At 40.3% G+C, this 17,972-nt stretch overlaps 1 protein-coding gene across 4 annotated transcripts in view; it reads left to right on the top strand.

Annotated features, from left to right (window-relative positions):
* Positions 1 to 17,972, top strand: part of ANKRD28 (ankyrin repeat domain 28) — a 123,632-nt gene that overhangs the window by 38,209 nt on the left and 67,451 nt on the right. For 2 of the 4 annotated variants that reach the window (XM_064704579.1, XM_064704578.1), the window contains exon 2: positions 8,122 to 8,205. In XM_064704579.1, coding sequence (XP_064560649.1) covers positions 8,122 to 8,205 — 84 coding nt within the window. Of the gene's footprint in view, positions 1 to 5,481; positions 7,027 to 8,121; positions 8,206 to 17,972 lie in introns of those variants that run through there. The other 2 variants (XR_010439121.1, XM_064704577.1) reach the window with 2 other exon arrangements.

The following is a 17,972-nucleotide window of genomic DNA, read 5'->3' as shown; positions in this document are numbered from 1 at the left end:
GCCAGCTGTGACAGTGGGTTGTTCTTCCAATGTGTCTGGGTTGTTATTTTTGCTCTGCTCTTCCTGGCATTCCTGTCCAGCCTCACCTCCCAGCAACGGGCTGGGTGTGCTGGGAGAGGGTGCTTGAATGTGAAAGAGCAAACAGGAACTGCTGAGACTGAGTCTTTGATTTCTGTTTTGTTTTAGTCAACTCTGCTTTTAGAGCTGGTGTGCACAGCTGAAATTGTTGCCCTCAGTAATTATTCCTGGAAGGACACTGTGGTTATTATTGTAATTGATGCCATTTTCTGTGCCAAAAGCCAGAATTGGCCGGGGACATGATACAAACTGGAAGGAGCTAAGGAGGCCAGAAGAATTGCTTCTATCAGTGTCTTTTCTGCCTTTGCTCTGCCAACAGGTGGAAATACTTTCAACAAACCTGTAGGTCTTGCTTTTTGTATTATGAAAACATTTTTAAAAGCTGTCATGCTTGCGAAAACCTTAAGTGTATAGCTAATAATTTTGTGTTTGTGTGGGTTTAACAAATACTCAAATGTTTTGCCTGCTTCTCTCTTTGACTAAATAGATATTTTAAGATAATATCTTCTCCATTTTCCATCAGAAATCATTTTCTCTCACTTACCTTCTCCCAGAAAGAAAAATTGCTTAAAAATCAACTGTCTTCTGTCCAAAATCCACGCCACAGTAGCTAAAGTGGTTTGTCAAGGTCTTTGTCTTCATGGATGCAAAGTTAAGTTAACTGTTCATAACAATATATGTGGACAGGTGCACCTTTTTGTGGTCTCTCCTTCCTGAAACAGGAGTTGTTTTGAATTCTAGTCAATTTTACAAGACTGACAATACCACAGTCAGCTCGTGTGGTTGTTATTTGGAGAAGCTGTTGGATGTAAGAGCTGCCTTCTGTTTCCCAAAAGACAGAGAGGTGGCTGCTGTTGGGTGCAGCTGATAAATCTGGGCACACAAATTTTCTGCAAAGTACCTTGAGACCGTGAATTCAGACAGACTGGAGGACTTCTTTTATGTACTGTGTGTTAATGTAAGAATAAATGGTTGATTTTTGTTTACAGGATTGTACACTGAAAGTGCACAAGGTGCCTCCTCCTGCCAGTAAATTTAAATCTGGCCTAAAAGGAATGTGTGCTGGGTGATATCCTAGCTAGAAAACATGTTGGTAGATGCAGGACCGTCATATTTTCACTTTCGTTTAAGAGAAATAGGAGGTGCATTTGCTTTTCTGGTATTTGGTCTGTGCACAGTTTGATTGCTAGACTCCATATTTTGGACTCCAGAGTTAATTTTTTTCAGGTATTTACTTATCTTGTACTGTGGTGGCTGTATGGTCCTTCAGCCAAGAGTTTGTCTGCAGGTGCATTGTGCAGACATACAGAATAGAAGTGTTAAACAGAAAATTGCTTAGTAGATTTTAAACACTTTCAAGGTGCTTTATTGCTCTTTGATCAGTTTATATTTTTAACATGTTACTGGGTGTTTAAGTATACAACTGAAGTTTATATCTGAATCATAGACATTTTTTATTAATTATTTTTCTCCTCTTGCTCCAATTGAGGAAAGTTATAGTGAATGCTGGATTATTTTTCTTCTTTGTGTTTCAGTTTTAGCTGAAATGACTTTTCAGACACTGGATTTTATTAATTGCCAAGTGTTCAAAGATAATATGTGACAATGTGAAATAGTTCTTTAGATTAACAGAGTATAATTAATTGCATGAGAAAAAGTAGGAATTTTCTGTGGTATCATGAAGTGCAAGCAGAGCTATTTTGCATGTCCTTAGAAGCAGAACTGGGGAGTCCGTGGGTTAAAACTATTCTGCAGATGCAGATGCTCTGGAATAAACAGAACAAAACTGGGAAGAAAGGTACTAATTTCTTGCTTTAGACTGTTCTCTTTCCTGACTCCACCTCATTCCCTCAGGAGTGGGGAGGAAACAGCAGAGGAGTTCAGATGAGTGACTCATGAGAAGTGTTCTAGAAGTATTGTAACTTACATTCATGGTGATGCCGAACACCCCTCTCTGTCTGTATGTGATAAAATCAGCTTATACTGAGGCATGTCTGTTTACTTAGAGCTGTAGCTGTTAAAAGCAATTTTTGTCTTATGAAGAAATACACAGATTCAGTATTTGCCTTGCAAAGGTGATATATGACTTGGTTCTAAGTTTTTTCATTTTTACTGGAACCTGACAGAACAATTTTCTTCCTTTACTAGATCCTTTTAATCATACAAAATATTACCTGAAACCAGTTGGATTAACCTCAGCCCAGAAAAAACTTGGTAAATGCTGATTGGCAAGAGAGAAATCTTAATCTGAGTAGATTTTTTGACAATGATTGTCCTTTGGTTTTTGGTGTCATCAGCAGGGCTGCAGTCTTTTGCTTATTTGTTCCTAGAGAAGAGGACAGATCCATAGAAAAGGTTGCTATTTTTAGCTGATCAGAGTTCATGTTTTTTTGTCTAGTGTAGATGGCTGACATCTGTGTTTTAACCTGCAGGTTGCATTCTTGTAATATATTCTCTTTATATGCATCCATTAAAGACTCTTGAAACTTGATTTACTTAAAGCCAAGTGTAGTTTGAAAATTACAACACTTTTTTTTCCTTAGAGCTACCATGTCCACAAAAAAGCCTTTATTTTCACAAAAATGGGTATCATCATTGCACTTCTTAAAATTTGAGAGTTAAGTGTGGAGATCTTACTTTGCTAACAGACCTTGTGGAGGTCATCAGATCACCACTCAAACCCCTGTAGACATGGCATTCTTTTTTTAAGTGAGGCCATTTTTGAGCCTTCTTTCCTACTTCTGGTTTCATAAGCTTTTGTATGGAAATAGATGACATTTGGAGAAGAGGGATGATGATGACCTGCTGTCTTCAGTTATTTTAAGTTTTATTAATACAAACTGTTTGAGATGCAATGTTCTTTATACCTTCACAAAGTTCTGTTATGATTCCTAAATTAGTTTGAGGAACAGAAGCTTAAATTAATCATCTTGAATTTTCTCTGCTTTCATTCTCTGTTGCTATTAACTCTTCTACACAGAAAGTTGTTAGTCTAGATAAGCTGTTGAAAAATTGAAGCCTTAGTTTGGTTTCTCACAGTAGAATTCTAAACAGTTTTTGGTTTTTAGAAGACCTTTTAGGTAACATTAGAAACTGCATTTTGCACACCAGAAGATATATTGTATAGTTTTATGAAATTGAAAGAAGAGGTCATTAGAGATGCTGTTTGCATTGAGGTGAAGGCACAGCTTTTGGCTGAAGGGGATGTAAGGGGGAAATGCCAGTTAATTGTGAGCAAAAATTAAATATCCAGAACTGGGTTTTCCTTTGGTTTTGGAAGCAATTGCACACACACAGTCCTGTGTGAGCAGGGTGTTTTTGCTTACATACATGGTTTAGATTGCTATAGAAATCAATATAATATTGACTCAGTTGTGTTGGTTCTCTTTCTAATGCAAACGGTAATGTACTGGCATTTAACTCTCTGTTGTAATGTCAGAATTCAAAACCATACAATGTTAGGTGAGATATATATTAACTTGCTTTTGGAAATAGTTTATATTAATTGTGTTATATCTAAGATCATTAGAATAATTACCAGAGTAAATTAAAATGTTCTGAATTTTCACAATTAACTGAGTGTGAAAGCATACTTTCTAAGCTAACTACTGAATTTCTAGCTGACTTTGAAGCATTAACTCCAAAGGTAAAAAATGGACCATATTCAGATAATTTGAACTAAGTTAGGCATTATCTCTACCTAGCAATATGTCCAGTTGGTAATTCCAAAGAAAGCATATGGAACCCTTGGCATTTGCTTTCTGCATAAATGTACTGACTCCTGAAAAGTGTTCACTTACACTGAACATGTGGGCTTAGCTGGAAAACCATTATCTAGCAAGCGTGTGTGTATCATATGAAGCTTGAGTATGCATTGTGCCAGTATTTTGCTTTTACACATGAAATCTGAGTTTTAATTTTTTTTAAATGCAAGTTTAGTTATGCAAAAAGCTAAAGTGTCTGTTCGTTGGGGCATTTTTCAGAAATAGAAAGCAAACTATTTTCTATGTTGTGGTTGTTGTGTTCCATAGCAGACAGTAGGGTGTTGCAATAGCTGAGCTTTGAGGATGTCCATTAGAACTAGTTCTGCTGTGGCCAAGAAGAACATGAGTTGTCATATGTACTCAGGTAATCTGTGTTGTTGCTTTTAATAAATGGGTGAAATGCTAGAACAAAGCAGTTCTAGCAGTGTGATGTACAAATTATTGCTTTTTTGTAATTAAGACCAAGAGTATGAGATTTCAAAACAACTAGACTCTATGTAATGAACAGACTATATTTATAAAGTTATTTGTTAGTTTTGAGAAATTTTAATCTGAAGTTTCATGATGAATCAGAATCTGGTTCTATATTCTGCCAGGTCAGGACTCTAGAGGTCAGGGAGCCCTTGACCAATGTACTCTTTTGCACTTAGAATAAGTTTCATCTGCATGAAGTGTCAGGGGGAAAGGGAGGTGTTTAAGCAATTCATTACGTTACAATCAAGCTACTGTAGGCATTTTTGCAAAAGAGTTCATGTAAGCTTTTCCTGTCTGTGGCCCCCAAAGGTGGGAATTCAGTATGTCTATTTATATCCAAACCACTTACCCACCATTTAAACCTGTCTTTCTCTCTGTCTGGATTCCTGTGTGAAACCTGAGTGCAAATACTTTATTGAAGAGCTATAAATTTGCTCACCATTGACAAATTCTGCTCTTAGCAGCCATTGAAGGACATCAGAATTGCCTTCATGCTGCACAGCAGGAGCAAAACCCTCCCTCTGTTCCTGTAGCACTGAAGCTTATCCAGCAACTTTTGACAGAAGCCATTTACATAATACACCCACGAGCCAGCACCATTTAGGCAGATTCAAGCTGAAGTATTTATTCAGCAAGTTGTAGGGCTTCATATTATATTTCATTATGATGGTATATTTTAATAATATTATATTTAAATTATACTTAAAGTAATTTTTTTTCAAGCTGAGGTTGTGTTTGTCTGTACTAATTGCAAAAACCCACGGGTTTGGTTGTTAATAACTGGCTTTTTAATAGTCAGCCTATTGCTTTAAGATTTTATTTTTCATTTAATTTTCAGAGGATTTGTGTGGGGCATTTGTTGTCTTTAGTGAGTTAAATGAGGACTCCTTTGCTGCTCTGACCAGTGCCATATGAAAGCAGTTAAAGCGCTGGAATTGTTTACTGCCTAAAGTGTAGTTAGTCAGCAGAGCCAGTACACCACATTGCTTTGCGGCTTTTAGTGGAAAATATTAAACAGTCGCTCTTTCTTCAGTTATAGAATTTTTACGTTTTCAGCTGCGTTAGTCACCGAACTGGCGCAGGCTGCAAAGACTGCCCCCAAAAAAAGCAAAAGGCGGGTTTTTTTGGTGCCAGAGGAAGTTGCCCTGGGAGCGGCAGCCGGGTGCTCCGGTAAGTGACATGTGAGCATTACCAGGCACTGCACCCGGGCAGGCTGCAGCGCTGCTGCTCCGGGCAGCGCCGCCGTGGCACCGCTCGCTGTGGCACCGCTCGCTGCGCCGCTCCTGCCGACCCGGACCGCCGAGCTGGCTTGGGGCTTCACAAGGCTATCTGCTGATTGTATAATTTAATTTGTCAAGGAGAAAACCTGATAAGCAGAAGCTCTAACTGAAGAGGAGAATCAGGTTGGCGCAGTGACAGATGTTCGGATAAAGAAGTTGGCTCAGAGAAGATGTACAGAGTCTGATTTTTTCTTTTTCCTTTTTTTCCTCCCCCTCAATCTGAATGAAGACTATCATGGGAACTGCATTCACATGGTGATCAAAAGAAACACTTGAGTGATGAACTGCTTTTTCAGAAGTCTTCTAAGGCAGTAATTTGAGCTTTTGTGTGCAGTAGCTAGCTTGTTTTGCTGAAGCATTCCTCCTCGACAGTATTTCTGCCTTACGCATTCCCTGATGGAGAAGCCCCAGCTACTGCCTGCTGAAGGAGAAATGAACGCTCCGCATTGCTCGTGTCCCTGACGGAGCAGCGCCGGCTGCGCTGCTTTTGCTGGATTCAGCCGGCAATACTATTCAAGGAGTTCATTGTCCCTGGGGTCTGACTCATTGCATGTAAATGTGGTGCAGCCGTGCTGCACGTTGCAGCTATTTTCTTGCATGGGAAAGAATTTTTTTCCTCTGAGCAGGTCCTGAATAACTGCTGAACCGAGATGTGTTTTTCTGTCCGGACTGTTTTTGACATTGAGAAAGGAAGCTGTAGAATGGCAGGATGATCGGGAGGCACGTTTATTTTCAGTCACCAGAAAGCCTGTGAGGGTTGATTTAAACTGACCTTGCAGGAGTGGGAATAGCTGCGGCCGTCTCTCTCTGGGGGCAATTGTTCCTTGTTCCGTCCTCTGCAGGACGGAGTCGTGTCTTCTGCAACAATGACTTCACTGTGGGGGTAGAAGGACGCTGTGGAAGTTGTGACATTAACAAAGACAAATTTGCTTCTGAAAGGACAGCTGTGTGCGACAGTGAGTGCTGTTCGAATGGAATTGGATCTTGGGATATTTTTATCAGCTGTTCCACGGTTTTGTTATTGTGGTTTCGATGCTTAGGGACTTTTTATTTTATAAAGAACAACTTTTTCTCAGCAGTGTCTTGAACATCTCATGGTGTTTAAGTCTGGAAAATGAAGTGTGGGGGGGGATTGGAATGTCCCTTTCTAGATGCTAAGACACCAGCAGGAGCACTCACAAGTTGGTGAGGGCCTGTGAAACAGGTGAAAGTGTTTCCTCTATGGTCACTATTGCGATACCTGCAGTCTGCTTCCAAAAATACCATTGCTGGCATTTTCGTGTTTGCTTTTGCTTCCTCAAACGGATCGAATGAGTCGAGTCTGTATTGTTGTTTTGGAGGAGGAGGAAGAAGATGATTCTCCCACATTTATTTCCAATTTACCTCAGGAAAATGTATCTGTACATCCATCACCCTCTGGAAACATGCTGGTAAGGCATGTTGTTTGTTGGCATATTTCCTGCTTCTAATGCTGTCTGAGATACTGATAGCTAGATTCCTAGGATAAGGATGAATATGTGCAATGTTGAAACAAGACAAGGTGATAAAATCTGCATGTAATAAAGATGGAAAAAGCTGAAACTTAGTGGTAGAATTTATGCTTGCAAGGGTCCTTGCTATTTCATGTAACCTTATTTATGGTGCAGCAAGTACAGGTCTTGATTCTTGTGTAATAGCAGTGGGGTTTTAGAAGGCTTGGGGAAGTGTATTTGAAGTAAATGGGCTTTCCCTGCTCCACTTCTCACTCTTCAATAGTACATTTATGCAGTACCACTTTAGAAGCTGATGTGATCATTGTATTATATGCTGTGTTTATTTTGAGAACTGATAGAGTACATAGTTATATCAAACAAGAGCAATTCTAAGCTAAAATAAAAATTACCATAAGTCACAATCTTGGTATTACTGTTAGATTCAAGTTAGCACTTTCTGAAAATGATCAACACTGGGGACTGTGCTTTTATTGCTTTAAATTATTTTATTCTGTCAAGTGACTGACTTAAATCTTGCTAGCATACCTCAGGAGCTTTTCTTACTTACTAAGAAATCCTGCTATATTTAGTAATAGATGTGTGTGAGTGTGAATTTGTTACCATACTTATCTGATGCACTTTGCTTTCCCACTCTGTCTAAACAGGTGAAAGACTTCCAGTAACTTGAGTCACTTGCTAATGTAAAAGAGGATTGTTTGCTTATACTGTATAGAATTTGCAGCATGTAATGACAACCCTAATTTTGTTCTGAGGCGTTCTCTTTTCAGCTGTTATAAGCTTGTCTTCTCAGCTCCTTTTTTTTTCTTTCAGGTATATATTTAATTGACTTAGAGATGTCCGTGTGTTTGAGGTTTTTAAAACTTGCAATTTCTTTGATTCTAAATACTGCTGCTGGTTTCTTTGTTTTACTGCCTGGAATGGGGTTTTTTGTCGTTACCTTGGGTTTCTGTTATGTATCAAAAAAACCTGTATGTGTATCACTAAAACCTAAAATGGGATTTTATTTTAAGATGTGTTTTTTCTTCATTTTAGCCACCATTGGTTCAAGCTATATTTAATGGAGATCCTGATGAAGTTCGAGCACTAATATTTAAGAAAGAAGATGTTAATTTTCAGGTAAAATCAAATATAGCTATCTTTGAATATATTTTAATTTTGAATGTATTTTAATTTTGTTTGTTACATCTTTCTGCTGTACTCATCTCTTGAAAACTTTGCTAATTCTTGAGCTGTACATTTTATATTCCAGGCTAAGTAATGCCTATACATACACTTAATACTGGGAATCAGACGTATAGCTTTGCAGATTTGTGTGAATAGTAAAGACCTAATTTTATATTCCTTGTAAATGTTAGCTCTGCAGTGCTTGGGTAACTGCAAAGTTTGTTTATTCAGTTGCATCAGACTAATTTACAGAAAGCTAGACTGGTTGAGTGTGATGCTATGTAGACTTGAATTGGTTTGAAATTGAATATAGCATATAGTATACATGAGACAATATAAGAACATAGTCTGGGGTTTCAGTAGGTACATTTAATAGTGGATTTTAAAAAGGGAAGCCTAATGATTGTATTAGTAAGAATGAGAAACAGGATTTTTATTTTTGCAGTGCTGCAGACTCAGGCACTGCAGACATAAAAATTATACTGAAATGGTACTAAGTTTGTTCCACTGGGTGATATTCAAGATTTGAACAGCATGCAGTTACTGTATTTCTATTAAAATTCTAATATGCGTGTTTGACACTGTGAAAGATAATATAGCATAAACTCTTTACATGGATTAGAAATTGCTTTGATTATTACAGCAAACTGACAAAAACCATTTAGAGCTTATGCTACAGGAATGTATACAGCTGTTTCTCCTCCAAATGCCTCAGAGCTAGAGTGATGCTAAAGGGCAAAGGCTAAGATGTAGTTGCTTCCTAGGGGCCCATTTAAGACCATAATGATTGTTTACACTTTCTTCGAGGGAGATGTAAACCAAAAGCAAATATTTAGTTTGGTATGTCTCTTTTGACATTTAAAAGCATTCTGCAGAATTTACAGCTGAGAAATGCTATGTGAAAAGTCCCAGTGTAAGGGAGCCCTCCTATTGTCTTGAAGAGCTTGAGTAGGACCCTGTATAAAGAAATTTTTGTCAAATCTGAAGTTTTGTTTGATAAGGTTGGACTTTTTATCCTCTTTCAGGAGTTTTGTATGTCCTTAAGCAAGATTGTATGATGAATTATACCAAAAGACTTAATATTCTTTTTAGTTATGAGAGCACTAGTTTTGTATCCTTCCCGTGTCTGCATCTATATGCTCTGGTCCTATTGCCATTTTTATTTCTGGAAGATAATTAGTGTTGTTACTTTGTATTCATTAATGTGTTAAAGTCAGGTTTAGCATTCATACCTCTAGAGCTTGTAAACAAAGTTAGGTTTACTATCTTTCTGCTTTTTTAAACTATATATTACCAAAGCCTCTGCTGTATTTCAGTATGCATGTGGGAGTGGTTTGGTATTGGATTTTGTTCTTTCTCAAGTTCTATCAAACACTGGCAAATAAATTGGAAGATAGGAAGCCAGCTGATAAATAGGAAAGCTCATATGTTTTGCTGTCTTTTGCTGAAGAGAATTACTTCAGATTGCAAGGTACTTCTATTGTAGGAGAAATAGTCAAAATCTGGAGGTTCCTATATTTTATGTCCTAATTTTTTTTATTTTAATTCCTTTCTGTGGATGTATCTGCCTTTAATAGAACATGTGTGCACTAGGTGTTAGCCTAGTAACACCCAAGGTGTGGTTAGAGGCCTTGCAGGACAAATATGCCATTTTTTCACAACCACCTTCTTCAGCACAGGGTGATGCTTATCACACATGACCACTGTTTATTATCATGGCACTCCTAGTCCTGCTACAGTATTTAATATTAAATTTACATTTATCCCTTAAATGCTGTTTGTTGGGAATAATTGAGCATGTAAATTCTCCCATTGTCTGGTAGACAATGAAGTAGACTGCTTAATACATTTTTCTGTGTGTCTGTGTGCATTATGTTCCTTTCCTTGGGTTTTTTGTTGAAAACGTCCTTGGCTGGAGGTAATATATCTCTACATAAGTCTAGATCCATTGTTGCTCCCTGAGTTACGTGTTACAAATTGGTGTGGACAGAAGGAGGGAAAAAGTGAAGAAAATGTGGTAGTTATTTATATTCCTAAAAAAAGAGAAGGATCGGGATAGACTGTTTTGACCGCTGTGGATTGTATTAGACCAGTGTATATACTGGATTTTTTTCCACTTTGCTATCCAAATATTTCAGTACAGTTATTTGAATTCCAGAGTCACTCCCTTCAATGCCTCTGCAGTCATTTCCCCCTCTCAAGAGTTACTAATTATTTTGCAGTTTGTATTCTAATAGTTGAGATTCCTTCCATCCTCCCTTCCCCTGTGCATGGGCCTGACTCTGTAACTGGAGACTCAGCAGCGTTCTCTGAGTTAATTTTGCCCAAAAGTAAAGATAGGGCTGTTGTACATCTTTGTTGTGACAGTGACATTCATCTAGGAAGGGTTTTTATGACGAAATGTGGATATTTTTTCCTCCTGTTTCATCCAGCTTTATTTACCTTCTTACTTTTACGAAGTCTTACAGATTGTGAGTTGCTGCTGTGACTGTAAGATGATGTACAAGTAGCAAATGGGCTTTTTTCAGGAAGAAGATTGTTTTCTGTTCATGCCACACCAGCCTCTTGAGTCACAGGCTCAGTTTAGATTTAGAAAGTATGTATTGTATTCCATCTGCTCTTGTAATCTTTTGTGAAGAAAGGACAAATTGAGTGTATCCCTAGCTGCTTAAACTGGGGTTCAAAAAGGCTTACCCTCCCTGCAAGCTGGAAATGTGCAGCTCTTAATATACAAAACTGATTTATAGGAACTTTGTTCAAATAAATTGTTTGGAAGGTGTACTTTCCTGAGGCCCCAGTTAATGGAAAAAAACCCAAACCAGACGGGATGGGGTTGCTTCTCACTCATCTTTCCCCAAGAAAGCTTGAGTAACTGTAGCTGCTTGATTCATAAATCAGGCTTAAATCACATGCATCACATATGTCAAACAGCATAGAGATTCTGTTACAAGCATGGCTTCTGCTATGCTGTGTCTGTTTGTTTAAAACATTATTATTATTTCTTGGTACCATCTTGAGCTTTTGAGACTTGACAGAAAGGAAAATCTTGCATGACAATGGACACATTTAATATCTATTAGTTAATGGAGATCCTCAACGTTTCCTGCCCTTGCTGATTAGATTAGTGTGGCTGGTTGGAATTCTACTTTTCAGCAATTTGTTTTAGCTAACTGAATGATTCCAGCATTGCATTTATAAATTAGTATTGGTTTGGAACTTTTTTTTTAAGATTTGGAGATCTGTTACTGTTGTAAACTCGGCCATTTCTGTTTGTCATCAAAACTCGTATGATGCACATTTAGTTTAAAAGATCATGAAAATGGAATATTTCCTGTCAGCTATTAGTTAAGAATGTAATTCTCTCAAGGGAATACCAGCTCAGTGTCAAAAGTGATTTAGAGGTTGCAAATCTGACTACTGAAGCGATTGTTCAAAATCAGAACAATTTTTCCTCCTCCTAGACCTATTAAGGTAGTATTTCTTGCCATGAAAATTGATACTTCAGGTAACCCAATATGCATTTTTTATAACCCCATTGCACTTGATCTTAGCCGAGGGGACAAACATCTGATCCTCTCTGGAACTGGTGTCAGTGTGCCCCTTGCTCTTCTCATACTAAAGCCAAACAAGCTTTTATTTTTTTGGAAGATTCCCAAAATCACCCCGATCTCTCACAATGAGCTCAAAAGTGCTCACCTGTTGCTATATAAAATAGTAATGTTGACATATGTGAGAAGTTACTTATAAATTAAGTACCTGGATCCTACTTTGCATTGTGGTTTGTGAGATTAAAATAGATTTTAAACTATGAATGTTCTAAAGCTGCTTTATGTGTGAGTTGGTGTTTTTTTTCCCAACATAAAATGAAATAATGGGAAGTGAAATTCCTCATACTGTACCATTACAGCCATTGTTACCCTGTAGCAATCAGGGTTCTCTGCATGGTTTCTATTCTGGATTATTGATCCAGCATGACTCCTAATTTAATGTCTTTTTTGTATAGTAAGTAACCACAAAGTAAAAATTCACCTGTGCTGCTATTTGGGGAAGATGGGAAAAACAAAACAAAACCATGGAACCAAATGATCTTTTGTCTGCGCTCCCTAACCCACACCCATGTTAGGTAGCAATAAAAGGTTGCCCATAAATCCCACGTTTTGTTGGTGGGACTCACAAGGGCTGTGATCCTGTAGCACCAAAGTGCTGGATGCAAACAGGATGGCTAAAATTCTGTCTGATTGGTGGTGGGGTGCCTCCATGGATAGCTGCTCCAGTAGAGATGTGGGCTTCGTTCCCAGTCCTGCCAAATGTGGGTTTGCATAACTTCTTCTTTGTGTTTTTTGCATAGTAGGAGAATGCTGCTGGATGTTGTTCTAGGATAAGACACAGCATTAGGTTATCCTACTCTGCAGGTCACTGTATATACTGAAAGAAGAAGAAAGTTGACTTTTCAGTCTAGTGACAAGTCTAGGACTCGTTATACAGCATCAGGTCTGGGTACTGGGGGAATTAGATTATTACAGGTCCCAAATACATTAGTAATTTAAGAATGAATAATGAAAATTTCAGTACACTTTAAATAGCAAGAAAGATTCTTTGAGATGATGATTATGGTCAGCAAAGGCCTAAAAGAAAGAGGTTAAATAGAAAAAATAGGTAATGGATATATGGTCACTTGGCTTTCATCTTTATGCTTGTTGTTTGGACTACTGGGGTAACAGGTGTTTTTCTGTACACTTGAGAGTGCAGTGTAGAACAGGAAAGCCTGAATTACTTGGCTGTAGTATGGAACATTCTACAAGATCTAATAGAGGTTGATGTTCTGATCATGCAAATGAATCCTATGCCTATTTCATACATTAAAAGAATTTTTATATATGTTGTTCTGCAAGAAATTGTAATTGCTGTCTAATTCAGCAATTATATTGAAATATTTCTCAGTGTAAAGAACTTTAAGAGTAAATATCATGGACATGTTTGAAAACAAATGAATGAGAAGCCATAATTGGTAATGAGGTATTACAATTAGGTATTTTCTTACCTTTGTGTTCATGATGTTTCTGTAGCCAATCATTTTATCGATTACTAATAGGGATTTTCTCATTTGTCTGTTCTTTATAAAAAGTATATATGCAGACTACAAATGTGAATTCACTTTAGTTTGACTTATCTGTGCTTCTAGAAACTTTTCTGCATTAATTGATATGCATAAAGTGTTTGAGCTATGCCTTTTGTTATCAGTGCCTTTGTAACTTTAAGCAACTGTTAGTATAAGAATTTGCTGGTTGGGACAACTGGAAAAAGTTCTCAAAGCAGGTTAATATGTGATGCTCTTTAAACAGTGGTGGTTGATGTACAGCACCTTGTTTCTGTGCTTTTGGTGAGAGCAAGACTCAGAGATGCTATTTTTAACAGAGTGGAAATTGTTTTGAGAACAGGGGAGAAGACCTTGACAGTTTTGCAGAGATTTGTATGGGCCAGATAAAAGCAATGGGAAGAGAGGCATGTCCTAGCAGTCCTCCTTTCCACTTCAGGAATGCTGACACTATTGATCAGGAAAAGGAGTTCACAGTGGTTTGTAATTTGGTGCGCTCAAGAGTATGTTTGCAGGGAAATAATTTTCCAGACCAGTTCAGCTGCAGCACCTCTTGGTTCCAGAGAAAGCTTCTGGCAGTCACAGCAAAGCTACCCTCTGGTTTTTGTACCTAAACTGGTGAGAGTAAGTAGTGGTTAAAAATGAATGTAATGTAACAACAGCTAGGCAGGAGTTGAGGAGTTTTTAACTCTTCCAAATTGTGTTTCTGAAGAGGTGAGATGATGGGTTTACTAACCAGTCTGTTTGTCCCAGACATGGCTCAATACCCAGTGTTGGTAACTATTTTGTCAGGCTCCTGCAGGCAAATCAGATGATTTACAGGAAGGACTTTTTCACTGGCAACTGGAGTTGGCAACAAAAACTTGCACTAAAGTATTTGTTACTGTGGAGCAGCATCATACTGTATTCCTTGGCAGGACAGACATAATGTCTGCTTTGCTCATTTGAATGCTAGGGAGGAATTAAAAAGATGCCCAGAAAATTGTAAAATATTCTGAAGAGCACAATTTATTTACTTTTAGTTCCTATTTTAATAGGTCAGTTTTTACACTTTTGGTTTCTTAGTTGTGGCCATTGCTTAAGAGTTCCAATCAGTTATGCATTTTTGTTCTCTAAAATTGTTAGTCACTGGTTTTTTACTGGATCTTTTGCTAATTTCCAAAGGCAGGCAAGCTTTTAATAAAGAGACACTGTAGTTATTGTAACTTGAACCATCTAGACTGACTTTGTGAAAGTGTAGCTGTATTACAGCGACCTGAGACGGTCACTGTGGTGAGAGAAGGACGAGAATCTTGTTTCTTGATCAGAAGGCTGATTTATTGATATAAGATATATAATACATTATAACTATACTAAAAGAGAATAAGAAGTTGCAGAGAGCAGCTATGCTAAGAATAGAATAGAAAGAAAGAATAACAAAGTTCTTTGCCCAGGGAATCTGTCCCTGAGCTGCTCCTGTGATTGGCCTTTAATGGTACACAAGGAAGATGAGCCAATCACAGGGACACCTGCTACATTTCACAACAGCTGATAACAATTGTTTACATTCTTCTTCTGGGGCCCTTTGCTTCCCAGAAGAAGGAGAAATCCCAAAGAAAGGATTTCTATGAAGAAATGTCTGCGACATCTCACCCTTCTAAATTGTATAAATTAAAAGAAAAATGCTGATGTGAAATGAACAGGAGATTTCTTCAACTGTAAAATATACAATACTAATAAATCACTAAAACAATCCTACAATCTAAAAAAATGCAAAAAACAATGCAAAGAGAATTCAAGCCCAAGCAGCTGGGTTTCAGGAACAGTCCAAGAGCTGAAGTTGTTTCTCTTAGACATCTGAGAGTCCTTTTCCGTCCTGAAAACAGACTTGCTGCAAAAGTCCCATCAACAGTTATCAAAAACATATTGACAATCTTACAACTATTTCAAACAATTTCAAACAATTTGAACAACTTTGGAATGTCCTTTTCTGGCCCTTCAATGCTTCAGTGCTTCAGAGCTGCTGCCCGCTATTTTCAATCTTTTTTATTTAAATTTTTTTTTTTTTTTTTTTTTTTTTTTTTTTTTTTTAATCAGAAATGAAAAGAGCAGCAGCAGAGCAGAGCAGTGCCAGAGAAGGAAAGGCCCTGGGGGCCCTGGCCCATCATGGACCAGGAACCCCAAAACTGGCCCACAAAGGGGGACCAGGACCAGTAGGAGAAACCTCAACCCCCAGAAACACCAAGAGGCCAAATGCTGGCCCTGGCCCAAAAACTTCCTGAGCCCAACGGCCCAGGCCAAACCCATGAGGCAGGCTCTGCATTCCCACAGGCCTGCACCCTGCTGCCAGTACAATGGCAGCACGAGTGGGGACACGCTTCCTTTCCCCAAAACCACTGAGGCATGCCAGCAGCAGGGAAATAGAAGCCTTCCCCAGAGATCCCATCCGGGGTCTGGAGATGTTTGTTTCCCACAGCAAACCAGCTATGGTCTCCTCCATCTGTGCCCTCTTCCCCTGCAATGCATTGGGTTTGTGTCTCATCTGCCCCATGGCTTCATCCCCACCCCCTCCGGGCTGGAGATCAGAGGCAGAGCTCTCGGGATGCACCTGCCCCCCGCCACTAGGGCGCAAGAGAGGCGGCAGAGATGGCAGCCTCCATGGGACAATCCCCGAAAAAACACCCCTCAGCCCGCCGAGAATGCTGATCTTGAAAGCAGGCAAACACATCGCCCCGACAGTCAGCTGGCGAGCACTCCCCGCTCCACGGAAGGGGAGACCAGCCGCCGGGGCCGCTGCTACAGCAACCGGTCCGGGATGGTCCGAGCTCGAACAAGCCGCCGGTTCCAGGGCAGTCTCTGACGCCGACACGGAGGACACAGCCTCCGACAACGGCAGGACTGCCGGGGCAGCCTGTGCAGGCAGCGGGGGGAAGCCGGAACCGGGGAGGGAATCTCTCTGGATGTAGGAGCGGCCGTGGGCTTTTCCGAGGGTCCCGCAGGTTCGGCGCCGTCTCCAGCACCATCCTGAACAGGGACCGTCTCGGCTTGAGGTGGCGAGGAGGCCGATGGAAGCGGCAGAGGGGCCGGAGGGGCCGGAGAGAACAACTCCTCCGCTGAGCCGGAAGCTGGAGACGCGTCGTCGTCGCTTAGCAACTCAGCAGCCACAGGAAGTGCCGCTTCTGCATTCTCAGACGCAGGCGCTGGCAGGGGCGGGGAGGCCTGTGAAGCCGTGGGCGGGACCGCCTGGAGAGGCGGAGACGGGATCGCCTGGAGTGGCGGCCGCGCCGGTGAGGCGGGTCTTGAAGGCGGACGCAGCGCTGGCAGGGGCGGTACCAACGGCACTGGTTCGAGCGGGACCGCCCATTCCCATCCCCCCGGAGAGAGAGAAGGAGGGGGGGGAGAAGGTTCCGTCTGCGCAGGCTCCGGAGAAAGAGTAAAAAAAACTTCTTCGCTCGGCGCAGTTTCGCCCCCCCCCGCCGCGAAGCAGGGGGGGCCGGGCAGCCCCCACTCATCCCCCACCGGGGCTTCTCCCGCTGAGGACGGGGGGCTGGGAAGCCCCCACTCATCCCCCGCCGGGTCTTCTCCCACCGGGGACGGTGGAAACGGAGCCTGTCCATAACAGTTAGAAATCCATTGAAAAATAGCTGCTCTCCGTTTCAAAACTGGGAAGAGCTTTAGAAATGCTGGGTAGATAAAAGGCAAAACACGTTCCTGGCCCCAGACAAACTGAAAAATGGAGTTCATGCACTCCCAGACAAAAACATCCAAGGCATGCAGGACATGAGTAAAGAACTCAAAAAGCTTTGCCCATCGAAAGAACTCATAGAGATCTGTTGCTGACAGAAAAATCCCATCTTCTCTACACCATTTTTGCCAGAGGGCAATAAGTTTCTCCTCTGAAGGGGAGAACTGAACCTCTTCTTCCAAGGCATGTGTCTGCCATACCAACCGCCACAAACTACGAAGGGCTGGTTCATCAGGAAGGGAAAAGACAAAAGTACCTTGTGAAAATGTCCAGCTTGCTCTGGCCAGCTCTGCGAACATCTTCCTGAAGGTGTTCCAGAAGAAGGTTCTCTTTGTGGTCAGCCTTGGCTGTGAACTCTGTCCAAATCAGGATCTTCAGTTCTTCAGCTCCTGGCTTGAATCCACTTCTGTGGTCACTTCAAAGCAACCATCACATGCTACACATACAGGATTTTACCCAGTGCAGCAATTTTGCTCCTCTGGTCTTTATCAAATGAATTTTTGCCCTGACACGAGGGGTCACCAGATATTACAGCGACCTGAGACGGTCACTGTGGTGAGAGAAGGACGAGAATCTTGTTTCTTGATCAGAAGGCTGATTTATTGATATAAGATATATAATACATTATAACTATACTAAAAGAGAATAAGAAGTTGCAGAGAGCAGCTATGCTAAGAATAGAATAGAAAGAAAGAATAACAAAGTTCTTTGCCCAGGGAATCTGTCCCTGAGCTGCTCCTGTGATTGGCCTTTAATGGTACACAAGGAAGATGAGCCAATCACAGGGACACCTGCTACATTTCACAACAGCTGATAACAATTGTTTACATTCTTCTTCTGGGGCCCTTTGCTTCCCAGAAGAAGGAGAAATCCCAAAGAAAGGATTTCTATGAAGAAATG

The sequence above is a fragment of the Zonotrichia leucophrys genome, chromosome 2 (genome assembly GCF_028769735.1).
Source record: "Zonotrichia leucophrys gambelii isolate GWCS_2022_RI chromosome 2, RI_Zleu_2.0, whole genome shotgun sequence".
NCBI lineage: Eukaryota > Metazoa > Chordata > Aves > Passeriformes > Passerellidae > Zonotrichia > Zonotrichia leucophrys.
Note: the sequence above shows the minus strand (reverse complement) of the source record. Positions and strands in the feature narration are given on the sequence as shown.